Here is a 16,521-nt window from a genome sequence, read left to right as displayed (position 1 = left end):
GATTTCCACTCTTTTGCCTTTGCTGAGGAGTGTTTTACTTCCAATTATGTGGTCAATTTTGGAATAAGTGTGATGCGGTGCTGAGAAGAATGTATATTCTATTGATTTGGGGTGGAGAGTTCTGTAGATGTCTATTAGGTCTGCTTGGTCCAGAGCTGAGTTCAAGTCCTGAATATCCTTGTTAATTTTCTGTCTCGTTGATCTAATATTGACAGTGGGGTGTTGAAGTCTCCCACTGTTATTGTGTGGGAGTCTAAGTCTCTTTGTAGGTCTCTAAGTACTTGCTTTATGAATCCGGGTGCTCCTGTATTGGGTGCATATATATTTAGGATAGTTAGCTCTTCTTGCTGCATTGATCCCTTTATCACCATGTAATGCCCTTGTCTTTTTTGATCTCTGTTGCTTTAAAGTCTGTTTTATCAGTGATGAAAACTGCAACCCCTGCTTTTTTTTTGCTTTCCATTTGGTTGGTAAATCATCCTCCATCCCTTTATTTCGAACTCATGTGTGTCTCTGCATGTAAGATGGGTCTCCTGAATACAACACACTGACAGGTCTTAACTCTTTATCCAATTTGCCAGTCTGTGTCTTTTAATTGGGGCATTTAGCCCATTTACATTTAAGATTAATATTGTTAAGCATGAATCTGATCCTGTCATTACGATGCTAGCTGGTTGTTTCGCCCGTTAGTTGATGCGGTTTCTTCATAGTGTCAATGGTCTTTACAATTTGGTATGCTTTTGCAGTGGCTGGTATCAGTTGTTCCTTTCCATATTTAGTGCTTTCTTCAGGAGATCTTGCAAGGCAGGCCTGGTGGTGACAAAATCTCTCAGCATTTGCTTGTCTGTAAAGGATTTTACTTCTCCCTCGCTTATGAAGCTTAGTTTGGCTGGATATGAAATTCTGGGTTGAAAATTCTTTTAAGAATATTGAATAGGCCCCCACTCTCTTCTGGCTTGTAGGGTGTCTGCAGAGAGATCTGCTATTAGTCTGATGGGCTTCCCTTTGTGGGTAACCTGACCTCTCTGGCTGCCCTTAACATATTTTCCTTCATTTCAGCCTTGGTAAATCTGATGATCATATGTCTTGGGGTTGCTCTTGTTGAGGAGAATCTTTGTGGTGATCACTGTATTTCCTGAATTGGAATGTTGGCCTGTCTTGATAGGTTGGGGAAGTTCTCCTGGATAATACCCCGAAGAGTGTTTTCCAACTTGGTCCATTCTCCCTGTCACTTTCAAGTACACCAATCAAATGCAGGTTTGGTCTTTTCACATAGTCCCATATTTCTTGGAGGCTTTGTGTGTTCCCTTTTATTCTTTTTTCTCTAATCTTGGCTTCATGCTTTATTTCATTAAGTTGATCTTCAATCTCTGATATCCTTTCTTCTGATTCATCGATTCAGCTATTGATACTTGTATATGTGTCATGAAGTTCTCATGCTGTGTTTTTCAGCTCCATCAGGTCATTTATGTTCTTCTCTAAACCGGTTATTCTAGTTGGCAATTCCTCTAACCTTTTTTCAGGGTTCTTAGCTTCCTTGCATCTGGTTAGAACATGCTCCTTTAGCTCAGAGGAGTTTGTTACTACCCACCTGCTGAAGCCTACTTCTGTCAATTCATCAAACTCATTCTCTGTCCAGTTTTGTTCCCTTGCTGGCGAGAAGTTGTGATCCTTTGGAGGAGAAGAGGCATTCTGATTTTTGGAATTTTCAGCCTTTTTGCACTGGGTTTTCCTCATCTTCATGGATTTATCTACCTTTGGTCTTTGATGTTGGTGACCTTTGGATGGGGCCTCTGAGTGGAAGTCCTTTTCGCTGATGCTATTCCTGTTCGTTAGTTTTCCTTCTAACAGTCAGGCCCCTCTGCTGCCGGTCTGCTGGAGTTGGCTGGAGGTCCACTCCAGACCCTGTTTGCCTGGGTATCACCAACAGATGCTGCAGAACAGCAAAGATTGCTGCTTGTTCCTTACTCTGGAGGCTTCGTCCAAGAGGAGCACTGCCAGATGCCAGGGAAGCTCTCCTGTATGAGGTGTCTGTCGACCCCTGTTGGTAGGTGTCTCCCAGTCAGGAGGCACGGGGTTCAGGGACCCACTTAAGGAGGCAGTCTGTCCCTCAGCAGAGCTTGAGTGCTGTGCTGGGAAATCCACTGCTCTCTTCAGAGCCGGCAGGAGGAACATTTAAGTTTGATGAAGTTGCGTCCACAGCTGCCCCTTCCCCAAGGTCAAAAATTTTAAATTTTAAGTGACTATTTTAAAGATAAAATATCTAAATGATCAGGTCCTTATTATCTTCCTCTAAATCATCTTTGGAGATATCTAACGTCTGTCATCTGTGTAATGATTTTTAATTCTAGCTTATAAATGACAAGTCAAGAACTTTGCCAATATTTTTTTTCTACTTGATATTTTTGTCAGACCTCTGGAATTATACATCATGTATCTGATTTAAAGGTTTAATTATCATAGTTTATTCACCTATCATAATTAATCATGCTTAGTTAAAAAGTCTCATTTCACAGCTACAAAAAGTAAATACTCATATTCAAATTTCACTGTGCAGAAACAAGCTAATCTTTTATTAGAAATACAGCTCCCTCCCAAAAAGGAAACAGCTTTAATTACTAAGTAACTATGAAGCAAATCATTTGGACCAACAATGACTTTGTTTCAATATTCGCTCAATAAGCCTTACTCTATTCTTTAAAAGATGAATTTAGTCATTAGTAGTACAATAGGGATACCTGTTTATGTAATTAATACATTAAGCAGATAGTCCCAAGAGTAAATGTTACCCTGCTACAACTGCTAACAAAAGCGACAGATTTCTTCCTAATATTTTACTGCCATTTAACATGAAGACATAAAGATTTTCTGCTCAACATGGTTTATGAAGCATGAAACAAACTCCTTTTTAAACCAAAGCAAGATTTGCTAATCAAAATTTTTATAACTGCGAAACATTACATAACAGGGACTGTGCTTTTTATGTATCCTATAGCTAACAAACTGTTACTAAGTTGTATTACCTCAAAGACAACTGAACACAGAATGGACTATTGCCTTTTTGACTACACTTCTTACTTAGAACTAAGCCCTTTTTTCAATTTCTGGTATTTGAAACATAGGTGTGATCTAAAGTCTTTGCACATAATTTTAAAACAAAAGCACTTCTGATAGTTTCTAAACATAAATGGGGCAACACTTCACTGCTTCTTTAGTTACCGCTGTGGCAAGTCCTCACCTATTCCTGATTTCAAACAGTAAAACTCACTTTCTAGAGGAGACAGACTCTGTAAAAGGTTTATAAGTATAGTATTTATAAATTACATTACAAAAAATGCTATAAACTAGGTAGTTATAGGTTGAATTATATATTTTTTTCAATTTTTAAACTTTTAGGTTCAGGGGTACATGTGAATTGTTTGTTACACAGGTAAACTCACGAGAAGAAAGTTACAACACATCAGAATCTCTGGGACACAGCTAAGGCTGTGTTAAGAGGGACATTCATAGCACTAAATGCCTCCATAGAAAAGTCAGAAAGATCTCAAATTAACAACTTAACATCACAACTAAAAGAATTAGAGAAAAACAAATCAACCCCAAAGCTAGCAGAAGACAAGAAATAACCAAAATCAGAGCTGAACTGAAGGAAATCAAGATACGAAATACCATTCAAAAGGTCACTGGATCCAGGAGTTGTTTTTTTGAAAAACCTAATGAGATAGACAGGCCATTAGCTAGACTAACTGAATTATATTTTAAATGCACTAGAGGAGCTGACTTTCTAAGAAATATTATCATTAACTCTTTAATACATCAGTTTTTAAAAATTCATACATTTCTGATCATAGACAGCATAAAATAATTGGTATACTGAGAGTTGATCCATTTTCAATATTTATACTTTAAAAATGAAATTTATTTTATTAAAGGGACTCCAGTAAAATTCATATTAAATTTTATAGTACAGCAAAGAGTATTTATAACCTTTAAATCTGTTTTAAAATACAATATGTGTTTTTGGAAAAAAGTTCTAGATAAGACCAAAGTATGATTTACACTGAATGTGTGTATGTGTGTGTGTGTGTGTGTGTGTGTGTATATAATTTAAATCATTATTTAATAAAATAAATTTTTTATTATTTATTTAAATCATTTAATAAAAATACAAAAATAAAACATTTTTATAATCATTTATGTCACATTTCCAAAATGTTTTTCAAACTGCATTTTAATTTAAAAACTATACCCAATATATATGTATTATGTAGCATTTATATTAATTAACTGATTCACTAACCACTATGTAAAAATGTTTTTTTTTTTTTACATGACCTAGCAAATGACTATGCTAGGTCAATGAAGTAGCCATGGGATAGTAGAAATAGTCCAAAGATGATACTTATCAGCTCACAGTCTACTAGAGCAATGCAGAAAACAAAATAAAGGTCCAGGTACAGTGGCTCATGCCTGTAATAGTAGCACTTTTGGAAGCCGAAGTGGGAAGAACCTTTGAGCCCAAGAATTCAAGGCAAACCTGGGCAACATAGTGAGACCCATCTCTACAAAAAAATTTTAAAAACAGGCAGATGTAGTGGTGCACACCTGTGGCCCCAGCTACTTAGGAGGCTGAGGTGGGAAGATGACTTGGGCCCAGCAGGTTGCCACTGTAGTGAGCTGTGATTGTGCCATTGCACTCCAGCCTAAGCAACAGGGCAAGACCCTGTCTCAAAGAAAGAAAGTAAAATAAATAAAAATAAAATGTATTAAGTAATAGCCACATATAAATTGTTACAGGTATATAACCTACAGGAAAGGCCAAACAATATTAGGTAAGAATCCAACTTTGGAAGAATAAGAAAAGGTTTACAAAAGGAAGCCTTTTCCTTAAAAAGGAAATAAATAAGTTAGAGCTTAAATTTTTTGTACAGATTGCCACCCCTAAAAGAGAGGAAACCGTATGAGAGAAGTAGTCTTTTTAAAACGCATTTTTATTTTGGAAAAACAGCCAGATGTAACTGAAAATTCAGAGACATGGGAAAAAAGTACAAAGGAGACAAAACTCAAAATGCAAAATTATTGAGACTTAGGCTCTTGAAAAGAAGTCTGGACTGAAAAATTTATGTTTCTGAAAAATAATCTGGCAGTAGGTAGAGACTATATAATGGCAAGAAGGCACCCACAGCATGAAAAAAAAAACAGGAGGTTACAGATACAATTTTATCAGAGAATTCCATGTCTAGAGTGTCTATTCCTATTGCTATCAATTTACTTATCTTTCAAAATCTAACTCTACAATGCTTCCTACAAGAGTCATTCTCGAGGTCCTAACATGGTTAACAATCAAAACAAGGCTGACAGATTTGTCCAGGAAGAAAACAATGAGTACTTTTTAGATTCAGACAGTTTATTACCTACATAAACAGCAAAAGCAAAAATAGTCAAAGATGCCAGCTCCTAGTATCCTTTGCACAGGATGACATTGAAACAAAGGGGCCAGATGACTATAACACAGATGTAAGACACTCTGTTGCTGAGAAGCCCATGCCAAGTTGCAGTAAAGCAGTTTTATAACCTGTAGTTATGCCCCAAGGAGAGCAAGGCAGAAAGCCCAGTGCTCATCGGAACCTAGGAACCAATAACAGGCTCCTCACTTCCTAATAGACAGTGAAATAAATAAGAATCAACCTTGTATAGTCAGCTGCTCATAAGCCTTTCATATTCTCATGTTCCAGAAGGATCATGGGAAATTCTGCCAAGATTTAGATCAGCTGTGGTTATGCCTTGTCTATGAAGCCCAACGGCAGACATGTAAAATTGTCAGGCCACTGTGATGAGGCTGTTCTCACAGAACTATGTACAACCATATCACTGTCATATTTATTATATCACAACAGAAATATTTTGACCTAATGATAGTAAAAACATGGCATAAGGCCATGCTTAGAGGATTAGAGCTAAAAATGCACATTTGAGAAAGACTTTAAAAAAATCAATGATGTAAGCCTCTACCTTAAAATGTTAGAAAAAGATCTGCAAACTAAACCAAAAGTAGGAGATAATAAATATTGGCAGAAATAAAACAGGAGAAAAATGTTAAACAGAGAATCAACAAAGCCAAAGGTTCATTCTATTAGGAAGACAAATCAAGAAAAACTGAGAAAGGAATAATTAATGTCTGGAATGAAAGGGGACCTCACCACAGATTCAGCAGACATTTAAAAAGTAAGATGATTTGATGAATAACTTTACACTAATAATTTTAAAAATTAGATAAAAAGTTTTTAAATTCTACAAAAACACAACTTACTAAGGCTGAAACACATAAAAAGAAACTCTGAATGATTTCAGATCTATTTAAAAAGTCATTTCAGGCTGGGCAGGGTGGCTCACACCTGTAATCCCAGCACTTTGGGAGGCCAAGGCAGATGGATCACCTGAGGTCAGGAGTTCGAGATCAGCCTGGCCAACCTGGAGAAACACTGTCTCTATTAAAATACAAAAATTAGCTGGGCGTGGTAGTGGGCACCTGTAATCCCAGCTACTTGGGAGGCTGAGGCAGGAGAATCACTTGAACCCGGGAGGCGGAGGTTGCAGTGAGCCAATATCGCGCCATTGCACTCCAGCCTGGGCGACAGAGCAAGATTCTGTCTTTATTAAAAAAAAAAAAAAAAAAAAAGGTCATTTCATAATTTACTATCTTCCCAAAAAGAAAACTGCAAGCCAAGATTGTTTCACAATCAAATTCTATCTAACACTAGAGAACAAAATCATATTAATGCAAATCAGCTATTCCAAAAAAAAAAAAAAAAAAGTTATATAAAGGAAAAGAGTTAAAATGGTTGAAAAGGTCATGTTCTTAGAATCTCCCTGCTGCATTAATTCGTCATTCTCCCATTTTAGTCATAAGAATGGAATGATTTTGATATTAAAAACTTAACAAATTCTTTAAGAGAAAAAAGATGCAAAATTCGAAAAACATTTTTACATGAGAAAATAGGTAGAATAATTCTAAAAACTTCAGAATTCTAAAAAATTGAGAAAATAAATCCATTAATATATAAAAAGAATAATACATCACAACCTAACTGAAATGTTTCCAGAAATGCAAGGTTTAACATTTTAAAATCAATCAATAATGGAATATAAGAGAAAAATCGTGTGATTATCCTAAAAGATGCAGAAAAAAGCAATATATAATTATGAATTTAAAAAAAAGCTCCTAGCAAAACAGGACAAAAGAAAACTTCCTTTATTTGATTTTTCTTAATTGACAAAAAAAACTATAAACAGCATACTGAAGGGTGAAAAATTAAAGGTTTTTGTTTTGATATTGGAAATAAGAATTGCTGGATACATGGCCAATGTATAAAAATTGGCTGTATTTACATACTTCAGTAACAAAAGATAAAATTTCAAAAAAGATGCTCATTTTCACCAAAAGGTAAGAATGTTCATAGCGGTAGCATCTAAAACTGCACAAACTGGAATAAAAAGAAACAACAAATACCCTTTAACATTGTACAGACTGAGTATGTCGTATGCCAAATGCTTGGGACCAGAAGTGTTTGAATTTTTGTGTTCTTTGGATTTTGAAATACTGTATCATATACTTACTGGTTGAGCATCCCTAATCAAAAATCCAAAATCTGAAATGCTCTAGTGAACACTTCCTTTGAGCATCAAAAGTTTCCATTTATTTTTTTGAAAATCAGGGTATTTATAAAAGTGACCTTCCTTACTTATCAATTAATAAAAGTCACTAAAACATTTCACTATTTATGACTTATATAAACAATACATAATATTCTACGTTGAATAGAGTAACATAAAATGCACTTGTGGTCTGGCACAAAATAAAAGCAATCAGTAAATAGTAAATAAGTACCATGGGCGGGGGGGCGTTATTTTTACTTACCTCAAGGAGACCTGACAAGTACTTCACACAGATATCGAGAGGCTCTGAGAGAGGGGAGTGTGAGCTCCACCCCGGAAACGCAGTGAGGTTAGCCATCCCTCGTAAGGTCCGCTCAAGGGACGGCAGGCCATAGAAATGAGGCGCATCCGTCACTTTCAGACACTGGAGCAGTTTCAGAGCCAGCTGTGTTTGAAAAACGTAAAGAAGTTCCGAGCATTTCCTATGTACGTAGAAGAGGGAAAATCAACCACCAAGGAAGTATAATGGGCTTAATGGGCTATCTTACTGGCTATAAAAGGTTACTTAAACTCACAATAATAGAAAAAAAATGAACTAGACAAAATGGCAGAAAATATTCTCTATCAAAACGAGACTTTTCAAGGAAAGCATAAAATACCAACTAGAGAATGTCATACATAATACAAGTAACAATTACACTGGGCCACGGGCAGTGGCTCACGCCTGTAATCCCAGCGCCTTGGGAGCCTGAGGTGGGAGGATTGCTCGCGGCCAGCTTGGGCAACACAACACAGTCAGAACTTATTTCTACAAAAATGAAATAAAATAAAAAAATAAATAAATATAATTAGTCAGGTGTGGTGGTGCACGCCTACAGTCCCAGCTACTCAGGAAGCTGAGGCGGGAGGATCTCTTAAGCCCAGGAGCTTGAGGTTACAGTGAACTAAGAATGTGTCACTGCACTCCAGCCTGGGTGAGACAGTGAGGCTCCCATCTCTTTAAAAAAAAAAAAAAAAAAAAAAAGGCCGGGTGCGGTGGCTCACGCCTGTAATCCCAGCACTCTGGAAGACCGAGGCAGGCGGATCATGAGGTCAGGAGATTAAGACCATCCTGGCTAACAAGGTGAAACCCTGTCTCTACCAAAAATACACACACACAAATTAGCCGGGCGCCTGTAATCCCAGCTACTCGGGAGGCTGAGGCAGGAAAATGGCGTGAACCCGGGAGGCGGAGCTTGCAGTGAGTCGAGATCGCGCCACTGCACTCCAGCCTGGGCGACAGAGCAAGACTCCGTTCTCAAAAAAAGGGAAAAAAAAAAAAAAAAAAAAAAAAAGGTCGGGGGGGATTGCCCGCATGACGGCCGAATAGGAACAGCTTCAGTCTGCAGCTCCCAGCAAGATGGACACAGAAGGCGGGTGATTCCTGCATTTCCAACTGAGGTACCCGGTTCATCTCATTGGGACTGGTTGGACCATGGGTGCAGTCCACAGAGGGCGAGCCAAAGCAGGGTGGGGCGTTGCCTCACCGGGGAAGTGCAAGGGGTCGGGGAATTTTCTCCGCCACCTAAGGGAAGCCATGACAGACTGAGCCTGAGGAACTCCCGCACAGATACTGTGTTTGTCCCACAGTTTTCACAACCTACAAACCAGGAGATTCCCTGGGTTGCCTACCCCACCAGAGCCCTGGGTTTCAGACACCAAACTAGTTAAAGGAGTCCTTTTTTCCATACCCCAGTGGCACCTGGAAGAGCAGAGAGACAGAAGCGTTCACTCCGCTGGAAAGGGGTGCTGAAGCCAGGGAGCCAAGTGGTCTGGCTCAGCGGGTCCCACTCCCATCGAGCCCAGCAAACTAAGATTCACGGGCTTGAAATTCTCGTTGCCAGCACAGCAGCAGTCTGAGATCCACCTGGGACGCTCAAGCTTGGTGGGGGTAGGGGCGTCCGCCATTGCTGAGGCCTGAGTAGCTGGTTTTGCACTCACAGTGTAAACTAAGCCACTGGGGAGTTCGAACTGGGCAGAGCCCACTGTAGCTCTGCAAGGCTGCTGTGGCCAGACTGCCAGATTTCCCTTGTCTGGGCAGGGCATCTCTGAAAAAAATGGCAGCAGCCCCGTACAGGGACTTACAGATAAAAAAAAAAACCCATCTGTCTGGGACAGAGCACCTGGAGAAAGGGGTGGCTGTGGGCGCAACTTCATCAGATTTAAACGTCCCTGCCTGAGGGCTCTGAAGAGAGCAGCAGACCTCCCAGCACACCAATCGAGCTCTGCTAAGGGTCAGACTGCCTCCTCAAGTGGATCCCTGACCCCCGTGTATCCTGACTGGGAGACACTTCCCAGTAGCGGCCAACAGACACCTCATACAGGAGAGCTCTGGCTGGCATCTGGCAGGTGCCCCTCTGGAACAAAGTTTCCAGAGGAAAGATCAGGCAGCAATCTTTGCTGTTCTGCAGCCTCCGCTGGTGATACCCAGGCAAACAGGGTCGGGAATGGACCTCTAGCAAACTTCAGCAGACCGGCAGCAGAGGGGCCTGACTGTCAGAAGGAAAAGTAACAAACAGAAAGAAACAGCACGTCCACTCAAAGACCCCATCCGAAGGTCACCAAGAAAGGATATCAGCGATTGAAAATCAAATTAATGAAATAAAACATGAAGACAAGATTAGAGAAAAAAGAATAAAAAGGAATGAACAAAGCCTCCAAGAAACATAGGACTATGTGAAAAGACCAAATCTACGTTTGATTGGTGCACCTGAAAGTGACAAGGAGAATGGAACCAAGCTGGAAACACTCTTCAGGATATGATCCAGGAGAACTTCCCCAACCTAGCAAGACAGGCCAACATTCCAATTCAGGAAATACAGAGACCACCACAAAGATACTCGAGAAGAGCAACCCCAAGACACATAATCATCAGAGTTACCAAGTATGAAATGAAGGAAGAAATGTTAAGGGCAGCCAGGGAGAAAGGTTGGGTTACCCACAGAGGTAAGTCCATCAGACTAACAGTAGATCTCTCTGCAGAAACCTGCAAGTCAGAAGAGAGTCAGGGCCAATATTCAACATTCCTAAAGAAAATATTTTTCAACTCAGAATTTCATATCCAGCCAAACTAAGCTTCATAAGCGAAGGAGAAATAAAATCCTTTACAGACAAGCAAATGCTGAGAGCTTTTGTCACCACCAGGCCTGCCTTACAAGAGCTCTTGAAGGAAGCACTAAATATGGAAAGGAACAACCGGTACCAGCCACTGCAAAAGTATACCAAATTGTAAAGAACATCGACACTATGAAGAAACTGCATCAACTAACAGGCAAAACAACCAGCTAGCATCATAATGACAGGATCAAATTCACACATAACAGTATTAACCTTAAATGTAAATGGGCTAAATGACCCAATTAAAAGACAGACTGGCAAACTGGATAAAGAGTCAAGACCTATCAGTGTGCTACATTCGAGAAATCTATCTCACATGCAAAGACACACATAGGCTCAAAATAAAGGGATGGAGGATGATTTACCAAGCAAATGGAAAGCAAAGAAAAAAAGGCAAGAGTGGCCGGGCACAGTGGCGCAAGCCTGTAATCTCAGCACTTTGGGAGGCCGAGACGGGTGGATCACGAAGTCAGGAGATCGAGACCATCCTGGCTAACCCGGTGAAACCCCATCTCTACTAAAAAATACAAAAAACTAGCCGGGCGAGGTGGCGGGCGCCTGTAGTCCCAGCTACTTGGGAGGCTGAGGCAGGAGAATGGCGTAAACCCGGGAGGCGGAGCTTGCAGTGAGCTGAGATCCGGCCACTGCACTCCAGCCTGGGCGACAGAGCGAGACTCCGTCTCAAAAAGAAAAAAAAAAGGCAGGAGTTACCATCCTAATCTCTGATACAAAAGACTTAAAACCAACAAAGGTCAAAAGAGAAAAAGAATGGCATTACATAATGATAATGGGATCAATGCAGCAAGAAGAGCTAACTATCCTAAATATATATGCACCCAATACAGGAGTACCCAGATTCATAAAGCAAGTACTTAGAGACCTACAAAGAGACTTAGACTCCCACACAATAACAGTGGAAGACTTCAACACCCCACTGTCAATATTAGATCAACGAGACAGAAAATTAACAAGGATATTCAGGATTTGAACTCAGCTCTGGACCAAGCAGACCTAATAGACATCCACAGAACTCTCCACCCCAAATCAACAGAATATACATTCTTCTCAGCACTGCATCGCACTTATTCTAAAATTGACCACATAATTTTAAGTAAAACACTCCTCAGCAATCCCAAAAGAACAGAAATCATAACAAACAGTCTCTTATACCACAGTGCAATCAAACTAGAACTCAGGATTAAGAAACTCACTCCAAACCACACAACTACATGGAAAATGAACAACCCGCTCCTAAATGACTACTGAGTAAATAACGAAATGAAGGCAGAAATAAAGATGTTCTTTGAAACCAATGAGAATGAAGACACAATGTACCAGAATCTCTGGGACATATTTAAAGCAAAAAACAAGACAAAACAAGGAAAATGTTAGGCTGATAGCCCTGATGGACATTGATGCTAAATCCTCAAAGATGTTGAATAGGCATTTCTCTGAAGAAGATACACAAATAGCCATAAGAATATGAAAAGATACTCAAAATTATTTTTCACTGGGGACATGCAAATAAAAACCAAAATGATACCAGTCTACACCCATTAGGATGGCTATAACAACAAGTGTTGGTGAGGATATGAGGTAATTGAAACACTCATATATTGCTGGTGGGAATGTAAAACGGTATAGCTGCTGTGGAAAACAGCTTGGCATTTCCTTAAAAAGTTAAACATAGAGTTAACATTACAGTTACCATATGAACCAGCAATTCCACTCCTAGTTATATACTCAAGAGAACTGAAACACATGTCCACACAAAAATTTGTATATGCATGTTTACAGCAATACTATTCATAATAGCCAAAAGTAGAAATGGCTCAAATGTCCACCAAGGAATGAATGGATAAACAAAACATGGCATATCTATAAATAGAATATTATTCAGTCATAGAAAGAAGTAGTGATATTTGCTACAGCATGCAAAGGGCTTGGAAACATGATGCTAAGTGAAGAAGTTACAGGCAAAAGGTCACATTATTTTTTGATTTCATTTATGTGATATATCCAGAATAGGCAAATCCACAGACATAGAAAGAAGACTAGTGGCTGCCAGGGCCTAGAGGAACGTGTGAATAGGGAGGGGCTTTCTCATGGATACAAGGCTTCCTTTGGGGGTGATGATAACATTCTGGAATTAGGTAGTAGTGACAGTTGCAAAACATTATGGATATACTAAAAACCATTCAAATGCACATTTTAAAATGGTTAACATAGTGACTTTCACCTTAACTTTTTATTTTTTAAAAATAGAATTCATAAGTAGAGCTATGCATTTGAAAGTCAGTGTAAGGAAAATCATAAGGTCACAGGCATAGGTATGACTGCTCAAGTAGATTTGTAGATAATTAAGAGAGAACCAGAATTTAAACCCTAGAGAACAAAACGCTGTGTGTGTGCATATGTGTGAGTGCATGCATGCATGTATGTAGTGAAGGAGACCAAGCATGTACAATCGGGCTGTAACAGACTAAACTGAAACAAAAACAAACAGAACACTACAACTGATTATTACTTAAGTATTTGAAAGAAGTATTCCTTAATTTTAAAGAAGTACAAAGTAAAACTTTGAAAATCAAAGAAAAATTAGGTTCTATATAAATGCACCTAAACTTGCAATGTTACAAATGGTACCTGTCAGTAACTTCCATGAAATTGAGCAGCAAGGTATCAAAAAGAGCCATCAGTTCTTTCTGAAGTTGTTGCCTGACAGCAGTCCGGATATCATCTGTTTCTTCTCGTGCCTGTGACTCTGTCAGAACCAAGAGGTCTAACAGTGGGTTTGCATTCTAAAAAAGGAAATTTGTAAAAAATATATTTACTAATTGAACTATATATTGTTTCCTATAAAGGTTTTTGTTGCTAACCACATTCTAGATTAAGAGTTATATTACCTAACTAGTAGGTGTGGGCCTCTACTGCATTAGTAGAGAGGTTCTAAATTCAAAAGATGTTTAATATGTTCTCAACAAAAGAAAAACATATTTATCATGGAAAATAGAAAAAAAGGAGAATGAGAAAAACAAAACCACACATAATCATGCCACACAGAAATTGCCACTATTATATATTGATATATAACTCTCCTTTTTGTTTCCGAGAATATAAACAGAATTAAAACTATACATTTTTCACAAACCTATATCAAGTGAAAAAAACATTACTGTAACCATTTTTTCCTACTTCCTATTAACAATATTTCTGCAAAAACATTAGTTTAATATCTGATTGTTTTTCAACAATAAGGATTTACCACACTAACTCCTGGATAATCAATGATGCATAAATTTACTAAGCTGCAACACACAGTGTACTCAGGTTGGATTTCATCTTATGTATGAATTCTGTAATAAAACTACTAAATCAAAATATATTAGTTTTAATTTTTTGATATATATTGCCAAACTGTCCCTGTAAAAACTGTACCAATACATACAATTACACAGGATGTGAAAAGACCCAGAGAGCCCAAGCCAATGCTATGTGAATTATTACTGCAATAATCTTTGCCAACTTGATGGGCTAGTAAACAAATATTAGTGCTTTCTAAAATCTTTCCTCTTTTCCCAACTAAAAAAAAAAAATAGATAAAGGATTATTTCTAATAATATTGACAAAAGAAAATGTTACATTAATCAGAAGCATTAATACATATATGGGATATTTATTAATCATCTATGATGTCTCAGGCACTGTGCTAAAAAAAAAAAGATAGTAAGATTTCATTTGACTTTTTGACTAAACTAGAAGATTTGCATTTTCATTCCTGTTTTACAGATGGAAACACAGATTTATAAAGAGGTTAAATAACTATCTAAGTCATAGACACACAAGGGCAGAGCTAGAAGCATCTTACTCCAAAGCTAGTTAATATTCCATCCTCAGCACAGTGTCACATCACTAGTGCACATAACAACATACAAAAAGAGATACAATCAAAATGTACCTATTGTTCTTATAAAATCCTTCACCTAAAGAACTCAATTCAAAATTAACTGCATTCTCTTTAGGGAAAAGAAATGAAAATATGTAAAGAAACCTCTAAATTTCTTACAGTATATAGAGATACATACAATTATTAGTAATATAACTGAGAGCTTTTGGAAACTATTTAGTAGAGACATTTTGCTCTCATTTTACAGTGTTTTAACATCTAAATAGTTTTTTTCCCAACTTTTTCTTTTATCTTAAGCAATATATGTCTTTGAATAAATTAAAATTGCATAAGACATAATTGCAACTTTTATGTTTCATATATGAATAAAAGAATCGAGATACACATTTAGTAAACCATAAAAATAAATATATTTTCTCCAGTGTTTTGAGCCCTAAATATCCAAAAGCTGACTCACACTAACATGCCTTCTGACTCCCAAAACTACTGGCAAAATGAACAAACTGTTTATATCAAGATGCAAACTCCATCTTGTAAAACATATTTTCATTATCAGGAATTATTAATTTTGATATGCTGATAAAAATTAAGTAGAAGCTACCATTAATACATGAATATACTGATACGGTATGTGTATACCTAAAAATTAAGATTCTCCCAAAGAATCTCATCCTATTAATAACTTGTTTCCACTTAAAGATTCCTGAGGATTTTTTCTCTTTTTACCTTTGATTTACATGTTAACACTGAAATTCAGTGAACCTCAGCAAATAACAGTTCTAAAATATAGGGTGAATTACCATTTCTCAAGGACAACAGAGTAGAATAAGATGTCTCTAATGATGCCTACAGATGTCAAGTGCTTAATCATATCTGAAGTTTTTGTCTTTAGACATTAGTATTCAATCCTAATTATAAACCAACTACTTGGGCCATTATTTTGTCACTGTTGACCTCTAAAAGGCAACAACTGCTATAATGATGGCTCATTTTCTTTACGCACACAGTTACCACTCCTCATATCCAATTTTACATCCATCAGCAAGCTATGCCAAAAGTGTGTGCAAGACCCTCAATAAAGTCTGGGTGCACATGAGCCTGTTATGGGAAAGTCAGCCAAGGAAAATATATATGCTATATAGTTCTGTTGAGCTTCACCAAAAGAAAAAAAAAACCAAGAGCCCCACATTTATGAATTTCTATCAAAAAAATGCATTCCAAAAAGAAAGGTATTCAAATTCAGCACTTCTAGGTTATTATAAACAAAATATCATATTAAAAACAGATTAGAGGTACAATAAACTCCTAAATTGCCTAAGAATTACAGTATGTTTGTAATAAATAACTGTCTTGATAAAACACATCGAAAAAATTTTCACAAGAGAAAGTTCCTATCTTCCCTTAGGAAGTTAGCTAATTTTTCTTTTCACTTCCTCTTAGCATTCTTCTGACTAATCAGGCGTTCATATCTGCCTAATTTTGTTTTTGCAACCACAGCTTTTGTGTATCTTTTCACATATGTCCATACATTCAAAGCAATTTACTTGGAAATGTTATTTTACTGAACTTCTTAAATCATTTCTCACTTATTTCACTCACTTCAAAGGATAAACTTTAAAAGGTACTTGATTTTCTATTTCCAGGTTCCCTTTATCCTAAACATCGATAGTTATATAACACATATTAATTTATCTCATAGCATAATATTTAGGGAGTAAACCCACCTGACAGCGAATACTTAAGTTCGCTTTTGTGCATTCTTAAAAGTATTATTATTTATAACACTTGTGGTGATAATATAT

At 37.5% G+C, this 16,521-nt stretch overlaps 1 protein-coding gene across 15 annotated transcripts in view; it reads right to left on the bottom strand.

Moving 5' to 3' along the window:
* The window catches only part of RTTN (rotatin), a 193,793-nt gene that overhangs the window by 92,490 nt on the left and 84,782 nt on the right, over positions 1 to 16,521 (bottom strand). For all 15 annotated transcript variants that reach the window (XR_012427194.1, XR_012427193.1, XR_012427192.1 and 12 more), the window contains 2 exons: positions 13,459 to 13,613; positions 7,919 to 8,138 (listed from right to left, as the gene is read on the bottom strand). Coding sequence is in view for 10 of the 15 variants with exons in the window: in XM_074022620.1 (XP_073878721.1) it covers positions 7,919 to 8,138; positions 13,459 to 13,613 (375 nt within the window). In the remaining 5 variants the exon portion in view is untranslated. The remainder of the gene's footprint in view (positions 1 to 7,918; positions 8,139 to 13,458; positions 13,614 to 16,521) is intronic.

This window comes from Macaca fascicularis, chromosome 18, assembly GCF_037993035.2.
Source record: "Macaca fascicularis isolate 582-1 chromosome 18, T2T-MFA8v1.1".
Lineage (NCBI taxonomy): Eukaryota > Metazoa > Chordata > Mammalia > Primates > Cercopithecidae > Macaca > Macaca fascicularis.
This window is presented reverse-complemented; position numbering and strand designations above follow the sequence as displayed.